Source organism: Fonsecaea nubica (assembly GCF_001646965.1).
Source record: "Fonsecaea nubica strain CBS 269.64 chromosome Unknown Scaff183, whole genome shotgun sequence".
NCBI lineage: Eukaryota > Fungi > Ascomycota > Eurotiomycetes > Chaetothyriales > Herpotrichiellaceae > Fonsecaea > Fonsecaea nubica.
The window spans coordinates 1-16,127 of NW_019173856.1; the positions used below are offsets into that span (position 1 = coordinate 1).

The following is a 16,127-nucleotide window of genomic DNA, read 5'->3' on the forward strand; positions in this document are numbered from 1 at the left end:
GAAAGATGAAAGGGGGGGGGGGGGGGATGGAGGGGAGGGAATACTAACTCGCTTATGCTTGCGTTTGAATTCGTTTACGAAGTGGTTGACAAGACGGTTGTCGAAGTCCTCACCACCCAGGTGAGTATCGCCGGCGGTAGACTTGACTTCGAAGATACCTTCCTCGATGGTCAGGAGTGAGACATCGAAAGTACCACCACCAAGGTCGAAGATGAGGACATTGCGCTCGCCCTCAGCCTTCTTGTCCAGACCGTAGGCAATGGCGGCAGCAGTGGGCTCGTTGATGATACGCAGGACGTTGAGGCCGGCGATCAGACCAGCATCCTTGGTGGCTTGGCGCTGGGAGTCGTTGAAGTAGGCAGGGACAGTAATGACTGCGTTGTTGACTGTGCCACCGAGGTATGACTCCGCAGTTTCTCTCATCTTGGTCAAGACCATGGAGGAGATCTCTTCGGGTGTGAACAGCTTCTCTTCGCCTTTGAACTCCACCTGGATGACAGGCTTGCCACCCCTGTCAACAACCTTGAAGGGGAAGTGCTTCATATCGGCTTGAACTTCGGCGTCGTTGAATTTACGACCAATCAGTCGCTTGGCGTCAAAGACGGTGTTGTGGGGGTTCATCGCGACTTGGTTCTTTGCGGCATCGCCAATCAGACGCTCTGTGTCGGTGAAAGCAACGAACGAGGGGGTAGTCCGGTTGCCCTGGTCGTTGGCGATGATCTCGATGCGGTCATCTCGGAAGACGCCCACACATGAGTAGGTAGTACCTAGATCGATACCGATGGCTGGGGCCATTATGACTGGAGGAAATGAGGAATATGAGATAGCGTGTTGGAAGGTAAATTAAGGAGTATTAAGAAGTCTTTTGAAGAAGACTTTTCGTTCTAGGAGGGGATTTCTTCGTGAATGTGTGATCTGATGGTGAGAAAGAGGAAAGGCAGAGCCTGATCACAGAGATTTATGGAATTTGGTTGTTGTCAAAATTTCGCCAAGGCGAGGGCGGGACGCAGTTGGTAGAAGCATGAAGAAGTGCGTGGAACTACGGTGACTGTTCTAGCTGCAGGACTGGTTCCCACTCGAAGCTGCCGGCCTCTTCCAGCCGGCGCATGCGGTACCTGGAAGTGGGCTGAGATGCTACCTGATGCATCGCTGCGATTCTCTCTGAGCGCCTTGTCTCATCATCTAGGCTATAGGGAACTCTAGATGGGGGAAGTTGTCGCCTGGTGGCCTTTTGGTGGGTGAGGCATGGAAGCTGTCCCGCAGTTGGCCTGGTTACGTCATGGGCCAACCCACCAACCACAATCATTTTCGGTCAAATTCTACGACCACAAGGCTGAAGTGGGTTTCGAGGCCTGATTGGAGGGGCAACCAGGTAAAAGTCGCCTGATGTTTGCATCTTCGATACCCGTCAGGAATCTTTCACGATGCTTCCATTTCCTGCGCGAACCTGTCCAACATGATGAAATTGGCTGCATTGGAATTTACATCATCCAGTTCTTTCTTCTTCTGGTGGGATGCGAGTCATCTTGGTATCCGTGCCACCAAACCAACCACCGTTACCTTCGTTTCGACATCCCTGCCAACGCTCGAAATTTCCTCCTCGCCAAAAAGTGGTACTGAGCGAACATGCTACAAGCAAATGCAGTCCAGTAGACTGTGCTAGAAAGAATAGAATTTTGTGGAGGCAACTCTGTCTGCCATGTCCTTCCGCCCCGGCCAAGCCCTATGGATTCCCATTCGTTCGTCCCCTCCCACATCTCATTCTCGTTACCCTCTTATGGTAGCCGCCATGAGCCTAACTCGAGGGTAAGGTTAAAAGATCAGCAATATTTTCTCACAGTGATCATGCCACAAAAGTCAATTCCTTTGGGGAATACTACAAGTACAAAATACAGGCAAATACAAATACTACGGTTTACTCTTCACGAGGCGAGCACGCGGAGATCCACAGTTGGGGGTATCATCCTCGAGGAAGCGAGTCCGCTCACTGCGTCGTTGGCTTGAATCTCAATGGGGGGAATGAGGTCTCTCTGATTCTCGTGTTGTCGAGCATATTCCGCAGTCCGAGCATGCTTGTAGTGTACCAATGACCGTAGCCGACCATTCCACCTGATCGAGCCATCAAATTCCGGCCATACCGGCCATTGGCACCTATCTGTCGCCAGAGCCTGTTCAATAACCATGTAGTAGTACGTTCAGAAGCTACCGCGAGTACATCAACAGAGCAAAGTTGAGATTTTCAAGAGGGTTTGGGCACCTTTGCAATGACCTGAAAGCCCGTGAACTTCACCACAAGAGCTGGTTTGCATGTCTGTGATTCAAGTCTATAGATTCATGCCATCGCAGCAACAACGGTTCGTCGACAGGTGAATCTAAGCACAGGAGGCGATTGTCCGAACAGGTACCACGTCTGGGGTTCTGGTGAGAGCCCATCACGTGAATCGGAATATCCCAAAACGATTAGCCGAACTCAGTTGCTTGGCGACCTGTCGCGAAGCGCGCAACTCTCCAAACTTGAATTGTCCATCCTCCAACAATTGTTTGCTCTTTTACACACTCAATACCCACGGTTTTGACACTTCAGACCCTGATCCTTACTATTCCATCGACTTTGAAATCTCCTCACTCGTACCCTCTGCGCTGCAAAATGTCGGCAAACGGCGAGACTGTCCCCAAGGACGCAAGCGAAGTGACAGACACCGGCAAAGGCAAGGGCAAAGCGGTGGAGCAAATAGGGTTCTTGGACGAGGATGATATCGACGACGAGGAAGAGGAAGAAGAGGAAGAGATAGAGGTACGTCGGCGACACCAGTCCTTCACGTTGTGATCCTTCTCTAACACGATTTCTGTTCTAGCAACTTGAAGCTGAAGAAGAAGGTACCATCTACCCCTTTCCGAATAAACTTTCTACACTACGGCGCTCGTGATCGCAATCGCGCATCGATTTCCCGTCTCTTTTCTCCATCTCAGTCCCCTGCGTGCGACATTCCAGAAAGGCGATCGAAACTGACTTTGTCAATCAGATGATGAGATGGAAGCGATTGAGCTGGACAACATCGTCGAAACCCGGACTCGCCGCAAGCAGATCGACTGGGCCGAAGCCGAGCAGAAGTCAAAGGACGCCGGAGACGATTTGGATGATGATGACGACGACGATGACGAGGACTTCGAAGCCCCCGAAGACGAAGATGAGGAGATGAAAGGTTGAGGTCGACTGCGGTGTTGCGCATCGTCCGAGAAGAGTCTTGGAATATGAGTGGTTCATGGCTGTGCTGGCAGCCCATGCGAGGATCTCACTTCAGCTCTCCTGGAAAGAATCACCTTGACATGTGTGATTCCGGTCGCGGTGCCAAAGCATCGGTCGAGGGCATATTGGAGATTCGCCTGCAAAGAAGAAAAAAACATAACCTCCCCGTCACCAAAACCCATATTTACCTGGTTTCTGTATGTCAGTGATCTGACACGGTACTGAAAGCATTTCTTTGGGGAGGTCAAAAGAGATACAGGCGCCTTGGAGTCCAGAATACATCTGCCTCACGGCGGACTTGGAAAAGCGATCAGGGGACAGGTGATTTGCTGCCAGAAAGACAGCTCCACAGGATGTGCTTTCTCCCCCAGAGTTTCTTGTACGGAAGTCTCAAAAACAAGTCAAACCCCGAAAAATACTTCTTCCTGCAGACAGAGACTCGATCGTTTTCCCCCTCATTCTGCCTCACCGTATCTCTTCCCTATCTATCCCAGACCCTGTGGTCACCATCCTGATCCTGTCCATGCGATTCTTTTTCGCATAGAGCGCACCACAGGATTCGTTGCACCCACCCATTACGACCACAAGCCATAGCAGTGAAAGCCACATCCTGACTCGACTTGGCCTCTTGATGCAAGCGGTTCGTGGGTCCATGGGTCCATGGGTCCATAGGCCGTCCGCTCCGTCGCTTTTCTCTAGTCCGACCCTCTCCCTCGACAAGCGGATCGGTGCAATGGATTCCGGGAGACGAAGTTTGAGAAAGAAAGTCCCCGATAAGGGAGAAAAAGAGTCGTGTCCACTCCATGGCTAGCTAGAGGTATTAATAGGTGGTAGTCTCATTGCTCATCTCAGTCTATCCTTTCTTGGGTTCCCCTGGTCTTTGATCCCCGACCTTCTTTTGCATTGTTCCATGTCCCAACGCTCAACATATATTGTATTGTATCCCTGTAACCCTTTTAAAGCTCCTCAATCAGGCACCGACTCGGCAAATCGCAAATTCGAGAGACCGTTTCGCCCGTTTTTGGCGAGGATTCTCGCCGCCACCTTTGCCTTTTCCTGCGCGTTGGACCCGGACTTCAACGTCAGCCCTGGCCCTGCGGCCTTGAGTCTTGATTGCAGATTTCCCGTCCGCATGGGACTGCCCATCCTCATCCTCACCCGTGTGGGGAGACTCATTCTGTCCGCGATAGGAGTGCCCGGCCTCTTCCTGATGGGAGTCCCTGGTCTGTTTCCAAGAGGAGTGCGAGACCTGCCTCGGCCTGGAGTGACCACTCTGTCATCCGCGGGAGTGCGAGATCTCTCTCTGACCCGTGTGTCCGCTCTGTTTAGACCAGAAGGTCCCTCCCCGTTCCCAATCGCAATGTCTGAGCTGTACCAGGTAGTAAGGTCCATTCTGTCCTCAAAGGGAGTGCCATCTCTATTGTCCATTGGCATGCTCGGGGCATTTTCGTTCGGAGTCTCGGTTCTGCATTCCCCTGGGGTCACCACGTCCCTCACTACCTCTTTACCTTTCCCATTACCCTCTTCATTGTCTTCTGCATTGGCCTTGGCCTTGGCCTCTTCTGCTTCCATTCCCCTCAGCCTCTGCCGCCAGGAACCCATGGCAGCTAGTCTCAGCAGCGGCACCTCTTCTCTCTTCTTTGGTCTGACTGGAATCACCCGCGGCGCCGGGACGGGTGGTTCTTCTACCTCCTCCTGCTCCTCCTCCTCTTCTTCTTCCTCCTCCTCCGGTCCCGTGAATCTCCATATCATCCAACGCATCAAAGTGCAACCTCTGCATGCCCAGTGCTTTAGTTTCAGCTCCTCCGCTGGACTCAAATCTCGAAGAGGACTGTCGACGCCCCCATCAAGAGGGAATTTACCTCTTCTCCAGGCCGACAGCTGGTCCCAGGCACATGCCTTGTGATATCTAGTGCTGGGCGAGGGGCAGTTTTCGGCTGTGCAGTAAATCGTGTCTCTGTGCGCACGCTCAATCTGCTGTAGGCAGGCTCCGCAGTGATATTCCGTTGGAGGACGGCGTTGTTGCCTTACAGCTCCTTGCTTTCGCTTATCTTGCTCGTCGGCAGGACTGGGCGCGTCTGCAGGAGTCACCGATCGTGGATGGGCTGCCTCAGCGCTCTGAGATGCGGGCTCCGCATCTTGGGCGACTCCGGTTCTTGGAATATCACTGACTCGAGTGTTCGCTTTCACCGTGGCTGATTCTTGCTGCTCGGACGCGCTTGTTCCATCTTCTGCATGATCTGTGACGTTCTCGCATGTCTCCTGTTCTTGATGCGCTGTGGGGAGCGGAGGACCTAGAAAAACTAGCTCGTTGACGTCTGAAACCACGTTATCATCGATAACGCCGGTTTCTTTCAGATCAGCCAAGAAGTCAAAGAAGACCTGCCACAGCTCCTCATCCCCATTCTTCAGCCATGCTCTGTGCTTTCTGGCAAATCTGATCAGAGAGTTCGACACATAGCGCGAGTGCTCGAGTTGTTCTTCCATCCGGTGTCGGTCCCAACGTTTAGTCAATTCGCGCTTGCTTTTGCTCCAACCTTTCTGGCGAGCGAGGTTATCGAGATTCTCCATATGCAAGTCAATCTGCCAACTATTGTCCACCTCATCATCTGTTTCACTCTGTGGGTCTTCACTGGGGGAGACTGGTCGATTTGTAATGGAGGTCCAGACATGTTCGGGCTCATCATACATTGTCCGAAGGCGGATAGCTTTGACCTTTTTGCGCATAGGCGTTCGGAAATCGGGAATCTGGGATGCCAATGGATATCGTGGAGCCGCCTTGACTGGTGCAGAAAGGCTGAAAGGCTTATTACCGCTAAAAAGAGGTTGTAGAGGGCCCCCTTCCCCTGTTGACCTGCGATCTCCTCTATTTGACGGAAAGGCCTTGTCATTCTCTGCCCTTTTTCTGCCCGTGAGAGTTTCGACCTTCATTTCGAGCTGGGTCAACCGCTTTGATTTCCTGTCTCGCCGCTGCTTCGAGGGAGAGAAGACATATTCCGCGTGCACGGATCCTAGATGTGACAGAAGTTCCTGCAGTCTGTTATTGGAGCCCCATCCCACGCATATTGGACAGCCGTATCCCCGAACGACGGTATTGCGGAAGTGCTCTGCAGCATCTGTACTTCCTACCATCGTTTCCGAAAACTTATAGTGTACTTCCAGTTCTTCCGTGGCTTCCTCGGGCAAAGGTGGCTGTTCTTTTCTCGTCCTGGTAGGCAAAATGAACTTTTTGGGCTTCTGGAAGCGAAATGTGTCCATGTCCAGCCCCCTACTCTGCTTGCCGCTAGATGGGGGGGAGACTTCGGGTTTGTGCCAAGTTGATATAACCTCAAGGCCGTACTTTGTCCGGTAGGTGCGTCCTTCAGACAGATAAAACACACTGAGCGGAGCCTTTCGGTCAGGGGCTGTTGGAAGATGGGTGTATCTTGCGACAATAGCCCCCTGCAGTTCTTCAACGCCCAGCTTCCTGAGGTCCGGGGTAAAGTGGTCACCGGTGCTGTCACCCATTATGGGTATAGGAGGCCATTCAGTGTCAGCAGTGCATGGTATAATCTTGACCTCAAGAAAATACTTGGTGCTCATTTCCAGATCTGGTTTACTCTCATGGGAGCTGGTGGGAACTTTGAGCGCTGACACCTTGACGATGAACGGTTCTTCTAGTTCTATGGAGACATATGTTCCATCTTTACCGTTTTGCACGCGGCCCACCCGACAGAGAGATGATTCGGTGACGAGTGGCAGTGTTGAGGCACCGTCACGGTTGTCCCAGATGGTCAGATGACATCGGCATTCAATAAAGTCGCGTCTCTGGCGTTTGGCAAGCTTCTGGCTATTAGCGAGGGAATTGCTGTCGAAGTTGAGTTTCCTTCTGATATTACTCAGGTCAAACGTCAATTTAGCATTGGGGTGGGTATGGGGTTTTTCAGCATGGTCTCTCAATCTTCGCGGCATCGTGCGCTCGATCTTGCCTGCATTTTGGTCAGAGGCCAGACGCCTCGATGGCATCCTGAACGTTATCAACTCGGATTGATAAGAAGTAACAACGGCGTCTTCCGTATCCGCGGCTCTGTCAACGACGGCACCGCCTGCCACCCCGTTCAGCACACCCGAGGCCGTCAATCTTCCAGACACGGGAGGATCAGAACCCGCAATTCGAGTGATGTCCTCCCCCCGATCCGCGTGGTACTTTGATGCGCGCTCGATGTTCTTCGGTAAGAAGGGTTTTGGGCGTCCCTTTTCTCGACTGAGCTCAAACGTGGAACCCCTGATTTCTCTAGCTGAAAATTGCGCGCCTAACCCGGAGTACCTAAAGCGATAGCTAGAACTTTTAACATGCATGTTGCTCAGCCAAAAGTAATCTTTTGCTCAATGCAGGTGTTTGACGTCCATTCAGGGTGCAAACATCATGGTGATCGCACTGCCTGAGCCAACTTGACCACACAGTGAGTAGAGAATGAAGCATGCCCATGAGATATAGCGAGGACGGGTCTGGGTCTCATAAGGCACTCTCGACATCGATGTAAAGTTGTCTTCGTTGTTCAGTGGATTATGTGTATGTCTGTAAACATCACAGTATGCAGGCGTATAGCCCTTTGAGGGTGAGGGTGTATACTTCCGTTGTGGAATTAGAATGTATAGATTGGTAGGTCGCAATCAAGAGTGCTGAAGTACGATCCTGCGCTGTAGACTTCTGAAGATATGTGTCGATATCTGAAGTGGCAGGGACGCTGGTGGTGGTGATTGAGTCTGCATGCAAGGAATCTGCCATGTCGCCAATTCGCCAGGGATGGAGATTATTGGGCTGCATCCAAAAAGGTACATGACCTGTCATTTGATGTTGATACTCCACCATTGCCCTGTCGTTTTGGTGGAAGGATCGATCGGCAGAGTTGTCTGACAGTGCAGATATTGCGCGTCGGACACGTCTGACAGGGTTACCACGTTTTTCCGTTCCGAAGGCAGGCGCGTGGGCGGCGCGTGTTATTCTTCTGCATATCTCGTCCCACCAACCTCCTCCCCATTTCCAGTTCGCACTGATGCGAAAGCTCGCTACGAGGTACTCTTCACTCGACAGCTCGCCGATTTGAGAAGAACTGCCTGCTTTATACTAACCTACTTGACACCCATAGCAGCATTAACCAGGTCACGCACGACATTCTTCCAATGTTGTGTTGTCAGAATCGACTTCAGCAGCCCGGCTGTTCGCTCGTCGGACAAGAACATGATTGCTGCACAATTTAGAATAGGCGAGAAAACTGGTTGCAGATATGTAGTGATGTGATGACCCTCGATGATCAGCGGGCAATCAGTCCTTAGACACAGATTCCGAGACTTATGTGTGTAATGTGGTTGCGAAATAACAATACATTGAGCCCGATAGCCCTAGCTTGAAAAGCAAAGATGCCATAGGAATTTGGTGTCAGCAGTTGAGGAGATTGTTTAATTCGAGTTTGCTCTCAATCTTCAATCAATATTCATCCTATCTCCATTCTGACTCTCCACCGCGTTCTGTTGTGTCGAGTTACTTTCGTCCTGTATTTCACGCCCATCAGGAGCCGGAATCTCCGTCTCCCCCATCAAGCTTGTCTGCATCTTTGCACTCTGGCATCCAGGACAGTTATGTACAACCTCGTGCGCAAAGAGATCACAGTCAATACAGAAGTGTTTATGGCAGACAGGACACTCATATCTGCTAGTACTTGTTGTCGGCGAGGGGACTGCAGGTTGAGAAGGTCGGCTAGTACCAGCAGTGGAGCTCGACGCTTCTGAGCCAGTAGATCGGACAGTCCCTTGCGAACGGTCTCTGATGGTTGATATCGGGGGTTGATTTAGCTTTGGGATCGGAGGAAATGGCTTCAAACAGGCGAAGCAAGCAGTGCTGCGGTAAGCCTTCGACCAGGGGACTTCGAGCCAATTAACCAGAGGGAATAAATGGTGATAACTCCTCGCCAAATGTGTACTTAGAATTAGGGTCAACCCACACACAGGACATTCACTCGGCAGACTGCACACTTTGGTACTGCATCGCGAGCACAGATACCCGTCTCTTCGGGGAGTTGTGTGACAAGCGCATAACGAGGGGTGATCCTCCACAGTCCGAGAAGGGAAACCCATCATCAAGAGGGATGGGGCTGTTTTGTTGGCACTGTCATGGGTAATCGGTGGAGTTGTCACAGCCATGTACAACTCTCGAAAGTGTTGTTCGTGCAATACGACTCCATAGGGCGATAAGTCACCATCATTCGTCCTAGAGACAAGTTCGGCACAAATGGCGACTTGCGCTGCGAGTCCAATAACCGTAGCACGGATCTTATCGTGGACGAGACTGTTGATCGTATTGTGGATGTCTCCTGGATCCGAAGTGTGCAAAGCGCCAAACACTAGCAGTATTTCACGTGTCCCATGGCTAGGTGAGTGGAATAGTCCTGCTCTTGCCATCTCGAGCGCATTTTCCAGAGACGGACTGCCTTTGGGCTCTTCCTTGCGATATTTCTGTAACGCAGACAGGTGAGAGTTTGGGTTGCCAGACATATCACTGATCCTGAGCGCAATACCGTCACGCATGCCTATTATTCCCAGCTGAGAAATCGGGTTCTGCTCGAAGAATTCGCGGATGAAGGATTCGGTGTAGGATAGGGTGAGTAAATAACGGGTTGGACGGAGGTCTTTCTCATTCATAGAGAGGGACATGTCGAGTATGAGAATCAGGTGACGGATGATGCCGCGCTGGAGAGGTGTGGTGTCTTTGAGGAGTCTGCAGAAGAGCCATGGTGAGATAGGTCAAATGAGGTGCACTTTGGTTCCTCCACTATAGCTTCCTCTCTCGCTCTCGCTCTCTCTGACCACTTTCGTCACTGGATCGATGAACCTACCTTTTCCTCTTGCCCGCCTCAAGGAGGCCCTCAACGGCCCCTGTAATGGTTCCATCGGCGCCTTCAATAAGCAAATCCCAAGTTCGGGTTACCTCAAAGCTTTGGGCAGATTCACGAGCATTTGCTCTTCGAGCCGCTGCGCGGCCGCGGGTGGATGCTCTGGGCGCATCGTCATCTGATCCATCGACGACGAATTCGTCCCCTGATGCCGGCATCACATGGAAGGGGACGATGCGCAGGAGGAGAAAGGAAGCAGGAAGGGAATCGACTTGCTTGTTTGGGACACACAGTGTCGCGTGCAAGACGAGGCTGGATGTGGTAAGGCTGAAAATTATTATTTGGAGCTGCAGTTGGAGATGATGCAAGCAGGAGTCCCCGCCAACGCAACAATCAGGTACCTCTGTATTGCGTCGACTCGATTGGTGGTCATCCCACGTTTGCGGTGTTTGTACAGGCTAGTCGTCGGATGCTGTGACTCCTGATCTAGTTGGACCTTGAGAAGGAGGATTTTGATGCTTGAATTCAAATTATACTCTTGTTTCACTTCGACACTCAAGGCTGGACCTGTGATCGCGGGCACGAGACGAACCATTTGCACATTCGCGCTTCATTCTCGAATCAACCAACCTCCTCTCCACAAACACTTCAACCGGACATTACCCCAGGTTCGCTGGTGCTCGTTTGAGGCTAGGAGAACCATGGCACCTCCCGCGGACCGCGATATCCTGCCCGATACCATAGAGCCACTCAACTATGACCTGTCCCTCTACAATCTCGAGTTTGGCGGGGACTGGAGCTACGATGGCACTGTCAAGGTTGACTCAAAAGTTAAGCAGGAAACGCAAGAGTTGGTTATCAATGTCAAAGAGCTAGAGATCAAAAATGCAGAAGTCCTTAGCAAAGATGGCGGCTCTACTATCACATCAATGGCCGACGTATCTTATGACAAGAAGAGTGAGCGAGCAACAATCAAATTCTCGGAGAAAATACCATCTGGTGACGCTGTCTTTTCCATTACATTCAAGGGAATCATGAACAATGCGATGGAAGGCTTTTACCGGTCCAAATACAAGCCTGCTGTCACTCCAGCTGCGGGCACTCCAACAGATGGAGAGCACCACTACATGTTCAGCACTCAATTTGAAGCTTGTGCTGCTCGAAGGGCATTCCCATGCTTTGACGAACCAAATTTGAAAGCGTCTTTCGAGTTTGAGGTCGAAATCCCGGAGGATCTCGTCGCTCTCAGCAACATGCCAGAAAAGTCCTCCAACAAGGGAAGCAAGCAGGGTTTGAAAAAAGTAGCATTTGAGAAGACGCCGGCTATGAGTACATACCTGGCGGCGTGGGCCATTGGGGATTTTGAATATGTCGAAGGCTTTACCGAACGCAAGTACAACGGCAAGCCCCTGCCGGTCAGAGTCTACACCACTCGGGGGCTTAAAGAGCAAGGTCGTTTTGCGATGGAACACGCCCACAAGACCCTCGACTACTTTTCCGACGTGTTCGGCATTGAGTATCCCCTTCCTAAGTCAGATCTGCTAGCGGTCCATGAATTCGCGATGGGTGCCATGGAGAATTGGGGATTGGTCACTTATCGAACGACGGCTGTTCTATACGACGAAGAGAAGTCAGATGCCCGTTTCAAAAACAGAGTTGCCTATGTTGTTGCTCACGAACTAGCACATCAGTGGTTCGGCAACCTGGTCACCATGGATTGGTGGAACGAGTTGTGGCTGAATGAAGGGTTTGCCACCTGGGTTGGCTGGCTAGCTGTCGACCATCTTCACCCCGAGTGGAAAGTCTGGAGTCAGTTTGTGGTGCGTAAGATGTCTAGAGGTACTGTACCAGTGTTGCCCTTGTTGACGTTGACTCCAGGCTGAAGCTGTCCAAACAGCTCTCGAACTCGACTCCTTACGTGCATCTCACCCTATCGAAGTCCCAGTCCGCAATGCTCTCGAGGTAGATCAGATCTTTGACCACATTTCGTATCTCAAAGGGAGCTCTGTTATCAGAATGTTGAGCAACTACCTCGGCCAAGACATCTTTTTGAAAGGTGTGGGTGACTATCTCAAGATCCATGCTTACGGCAATGCGAAAACCAACGATCTCTGGGCTGCCCTCAGTGCGGCCTCCGGGCAGGATGTCCAAGCTTTCATGGATCCTTGGATCCGCAAGATTGGTTTTCCGGTGGTTACAGTAGCAGAAGAACCTGGCCAGATATCCATCCGCCAATCAAGGTTCCTGACCACCGGCGACGTCAAGGCCGAAGAAGACGAAACCACGTGGTGGATTCCTGTTGGTCTTAAAACCGGTACTCCTGTCAAGATTGTCCACAGTGCTTTGACTCAGAAGCAGGACACTGTTCGCGAGGTGGATGATGCGTTTTACAAAATCAATGCCGACCAGAGCGGCTTTTATCGCACGAATTACCCACCTCAACGGCTTATCAAGCTTGGTGAAGCTCATGATCAGCTCTCGATCGAAGACAAGATTGGTCTGATGGGTGATGCCACTGCCTTGGCAGTTTCTGGGAACGGTACAACAGCTGCTCTTTTGTCTCTCCTTGAAGGCTTCAAGGGGGAAAAGAGCTTCTTGGTGTGGCAACAGATTGCTAGCTCCCTGTCGAAGGTGCGACAAGTATTTGCATCAAACAAGGAAATTTCTGCGGCACTGAAGAAATTCACCCTCAAATTGGTCTCCCCAGCAGCAGAGGCAATAGGCTGGGACTACCCTGAGGGTGAGGACTGGCTGACCGGTCAATCGAGAAAACTCCTCCTCGCCACCGCTGCCGGCGCCGGCCACCAGGACATCATCTCTGAAGGACGAAAGAAATTTGCAGCCTGGAAATCCGGCGATGAAAAAGCCATTCATCAAAACCTTCGAGGTGTGATATTCAACCTGGCGGTGGCAAATGGCGGACAAGCAGAGTATGACACCATCAAGCAGGAATTCATCAAGACCACCAGTGTTGATGGAAAGGAGATCTGTATTCAAGCGCTTGGCCGCTCAAAGAAATCCGAACATGCATGGGACTTGTTAGATTTTGTTACGTCGGAACAAGTCCCTCCACAGGACGCGCACGGAGGTATCATCGCTGTCTCCAATAACAACGAAACCCGGGATGTTGCTTGGGAGTATACGAAGAAGAACTGGGCTCGCGTCTACAAACGATTGGGAGTAACCAGTGTCATTATTGACAGATGGGTCAAATCAGGCCTGCCCAAGTACTCGGATCTCAAGATCAGGGACGATATCGAACAATTCTTCAAGGACAAGGAAACGGGGCAATTCAGCAGGAGTTTGGTCATCGTGCATGATACCATTACAGGGAATGCCGGATACAAGGATCGTGATGAGGCGGAGTTGTTGGAGTGGTTGAAGGCACATGGATATGCATCGTAGAGGCCATGGGGCAAAGGAACGTCGTAGCGAAGGAGTTGATTACCGCGTTGTGATACCAGGCTTGGTCAATATGTGACCTGGTAGAGACGTGCTGAATACATCTAGATGAAGAAAGCTTGGTGCTCTAAGATATACGAGGTACCTACCTCCGTCTGGTGCTCCTACCGACCTGAGCTAGACTTGCGGCTCTTGTGCGCTAAAAGCGCCGCCTGGATGCGAGCGGTGTCGTCTGTCATCTACAGTCGTCCAGGTTGTCATAGCACCATGATTCTTGCTTTAGTCCACTGGCTCCTGATGATCTGGGGACATGCTAGTGACCAATAGAATACATCTTGCGACTTGGACGTCTTGGTGTCCACTTTCTCCGTCGAGATCAGTGGATACATGACGGACTTTCATCCTTGCATACAGGCCGGAGATCTCAGTGATAGAGTGAAGGAAAGAAAGGCTGTCCTGACATTGTGTTTTGATGCTCACGGCCCAATCTCGTGGGAAGGTCCAGCAGCTCCGCTACCAGCATATACACCTGAGTAGGTGAACTTCAAGGGTCGAGAGTTGCGTAGAGACCAGATGTAGCCTCTTCAGCAGGTAAAGCAGGCTGTGAGTTTGTCAACAAAGCTAATAAAACAAAACCCTTCTGACCAACATGGTTGTCGTTATCATTTCTTCCTCGTGTTGGCCCGCACAGGTGCTCTTTGGCGCGTTGGGCTAACTGTCAGGTGCAATGCACGATTCTTGGTCCCGTGGATGGTGAATGTACGTGTTGCAGGGCTTTGTAATACTATTTTTGAGCGTCATCTGATGAGAATTGTGAGGTCTAGTTTCACCATGGTCACGATGCTGATCAGACAGAGCGGGAAGCATCAAGAGTCAAGTCACGCAGTCTTCTGTGCAGGTCGCAGCGCAGCCCATCGCAGGCATTCCCTGTTTGTGGCTTCACACGTGATCTGCCCGACCTGGTCATCATCAGCCACTCCGGAAGGTTCTTTCTGACAGGCTCACCAGGCTTCAGCCGCCCAATTATCACAAGGAGCTAGAACGGTGACAGAGAAGCCTGAGCCTGCGCCTAACTGCCCTCTTACGTTGCCACTGTTTCGTCTCCAAGTAGCGGATCTCAAAGTCCAGGTTGGCCGCAAACGCCAGACACCAGATTCATTCTCCCATCAATTCACCCTTTCCCTTGAACTCCATTCTCTACTTGGCTTCACCGATCCAGGCCGTTCTCAATTATCCGTTCGAATCACGTCCAACTGTTTCAACCCTACTCAACCTCCCTAGAAGCCCCTGTATCATCGAGCACCATGAATCCAGAGTGGTAAGCCATCCATCCCAGTTGCCTGCAATCCATCATCCTTTCCACCGCCATTGACAGAGTATGGCCTTTTGCTAACGGTGTGTAGAGTCAATCCCTCGACAATCCGTCCTCGGAAGCCATCGTCGTCCTGTGCCCTGAATATTGATATCGTTCCACAGATACGATTACCTCTTCAAGCTCTTGCTTATTGGAGACTCTGGTGTCGGAAAATCATGCCTGCTGTTGCGATTCGCCGATGACACGTACACCGAATCTTACATCTCTACCATCGGCGTCGATTTCGTATGTTGTCGCGAACTCGGCGCTGCTATCCTGAGGTTCCGGGTCATGAGAGCTGGGAGGCTGACATGGGGTTAGAAAATCCGGACGATCGAACTCGACGGAAAGACTGTCAAGCTACAAATTGTAGGGCAAGACTCCGCTCAGTTAGTTTGATACATTACCTGACATCGGAATAGTGGGATACTGCCGGTCAAGAACGATTCCGAACAATCACCTCCTCCTATTACCGAGGCGCTCATGGCATCTGTGTGGTCTATGATGTGACAGATATGGACTCGTTCAACAACGTCAAGCAATGGCTACAAGAAATCGACCGCTACGCTACTGAAGGTGTCAACAAGTTACTCGTCGGCAACAAGAGCGATATGTCGGACAAGAAGGTGGTCGAGTACACCATGGCAAAGGTACAGTGGCGCACCCCCGGATGGGCAGGAGTAATACTCATCATGCAATAGGAATTTGCCGACAGTCTGGGAATCCCGTTCCTTGAGACCTCCGCAAAGAATGCATCCAATGTTGAACAAGCCTTTTTGACCATGGCCCGGCAGATCAAGGAACGCATGGGTACCACTACGGTCAACAACAAACCTACGGTTCAGGTCGGACAAGGCCAAGGTGTGCAATCAGGCGCTGCTGGAGGCTGCTGCTAAATTAGCCACAACCGCCATGTCAACGACCTATCGTACAAGGGAAACGGGCAGGAGAGATAGGCAATCATTGACGCAGGCAAGACATTGGCCCTCGCTCGAGCAAGGGACAACCAAAGAGCAAACGCAGATATTCCTGTCTCCCAACCTACAGCTTTTGCCCCTCATGGATTTTCGGAAGGCGTTGGGGCGCAAGATCGGCGAAAGATTCAATCCAATGTCTAGACTTTCTGCTTCAGACAGCCATCCAAGTTTACAAACGGCGAGGAACCTCTTTTGGGTTGTTGGAACGGGTTTTGGGGAACCTGTCACCGGCTTTGGCAGGCTAATGATGGAATGTTTGTGAGCGGAGCTGTGTGTGG

General features: G+C 51.3%; 3 protein-coding genes across 3 annotated transcripts; 2 read left to right on the top strand and 1 right to left on the bottom strand.

The window, feature by feature from the left end:
• Positions 1 to 2,647: 2,647 nt before the first annotated feature.
• Positions 2,648 to 3,208, top strand: AYO20_11685 (hypothetical protein; the record flags this gene model as incomplete). The annotated part of the gene is made up of 3 exons (XM_022649904.1): positions 2,648 to 2,794; positions 2,856 to 2,877; positions 3,024 to 3,208. 3 exons carry the CDS (start codon positions 2,648 to 2,650, stop codon positions 3,206 to 3,208), a joined length of 354 nt encoding a protein of 117 aa, XP_022494118.1.
• Positions 3,209 to 4,213: 1,005 nt separating this feature from the next.
• AYO20_11686 (hypothetical protein) lies at positions 4,214 to 10,334 on the bottom strand (the record flags this gene model as incomplete). The annotated part of the gene is made up of 3 exons (XM_022649905.1): positions 4,214 to 7,332; positions 9,484 to 10,001; positions 10,120 to 10,334. The coding sequence occupies 3 exons, from the start codon at positions 10,332 to 10,334 to the stop codon at positions 4,214 to 4,216; spliced, it is 3,852 nt and encodes a 1,283-aa protein (XP_022494119.1).
• Positions 10,335 to 10,817: 483 nt separating this feature from the next.
• On the top strand, positions 10,818 to 15,768 carry AYO20_11687 (hypothetical protein; the record flags this gene model as incomplete). Its single annotated transcript, XM_022649906.1, has 6 exons — positions 10,818 to 11,936; positions 11,995 to 13,517; positions 14,995 to 15,118; positions 15,194 to 15,241; positions 15,295 to 15,522; positions 15,574 to 15,768. 6 exons carry the CDS (start codon positions 10,818 to 10,820, stop codon positions 15,766 to 15,768), a joined length of 3,237 nt encoding a protein of 1,078 aa, XP_022494120.1.
• Positions 15,769 to 16,127: the final 359 nt, after the last annotated feature.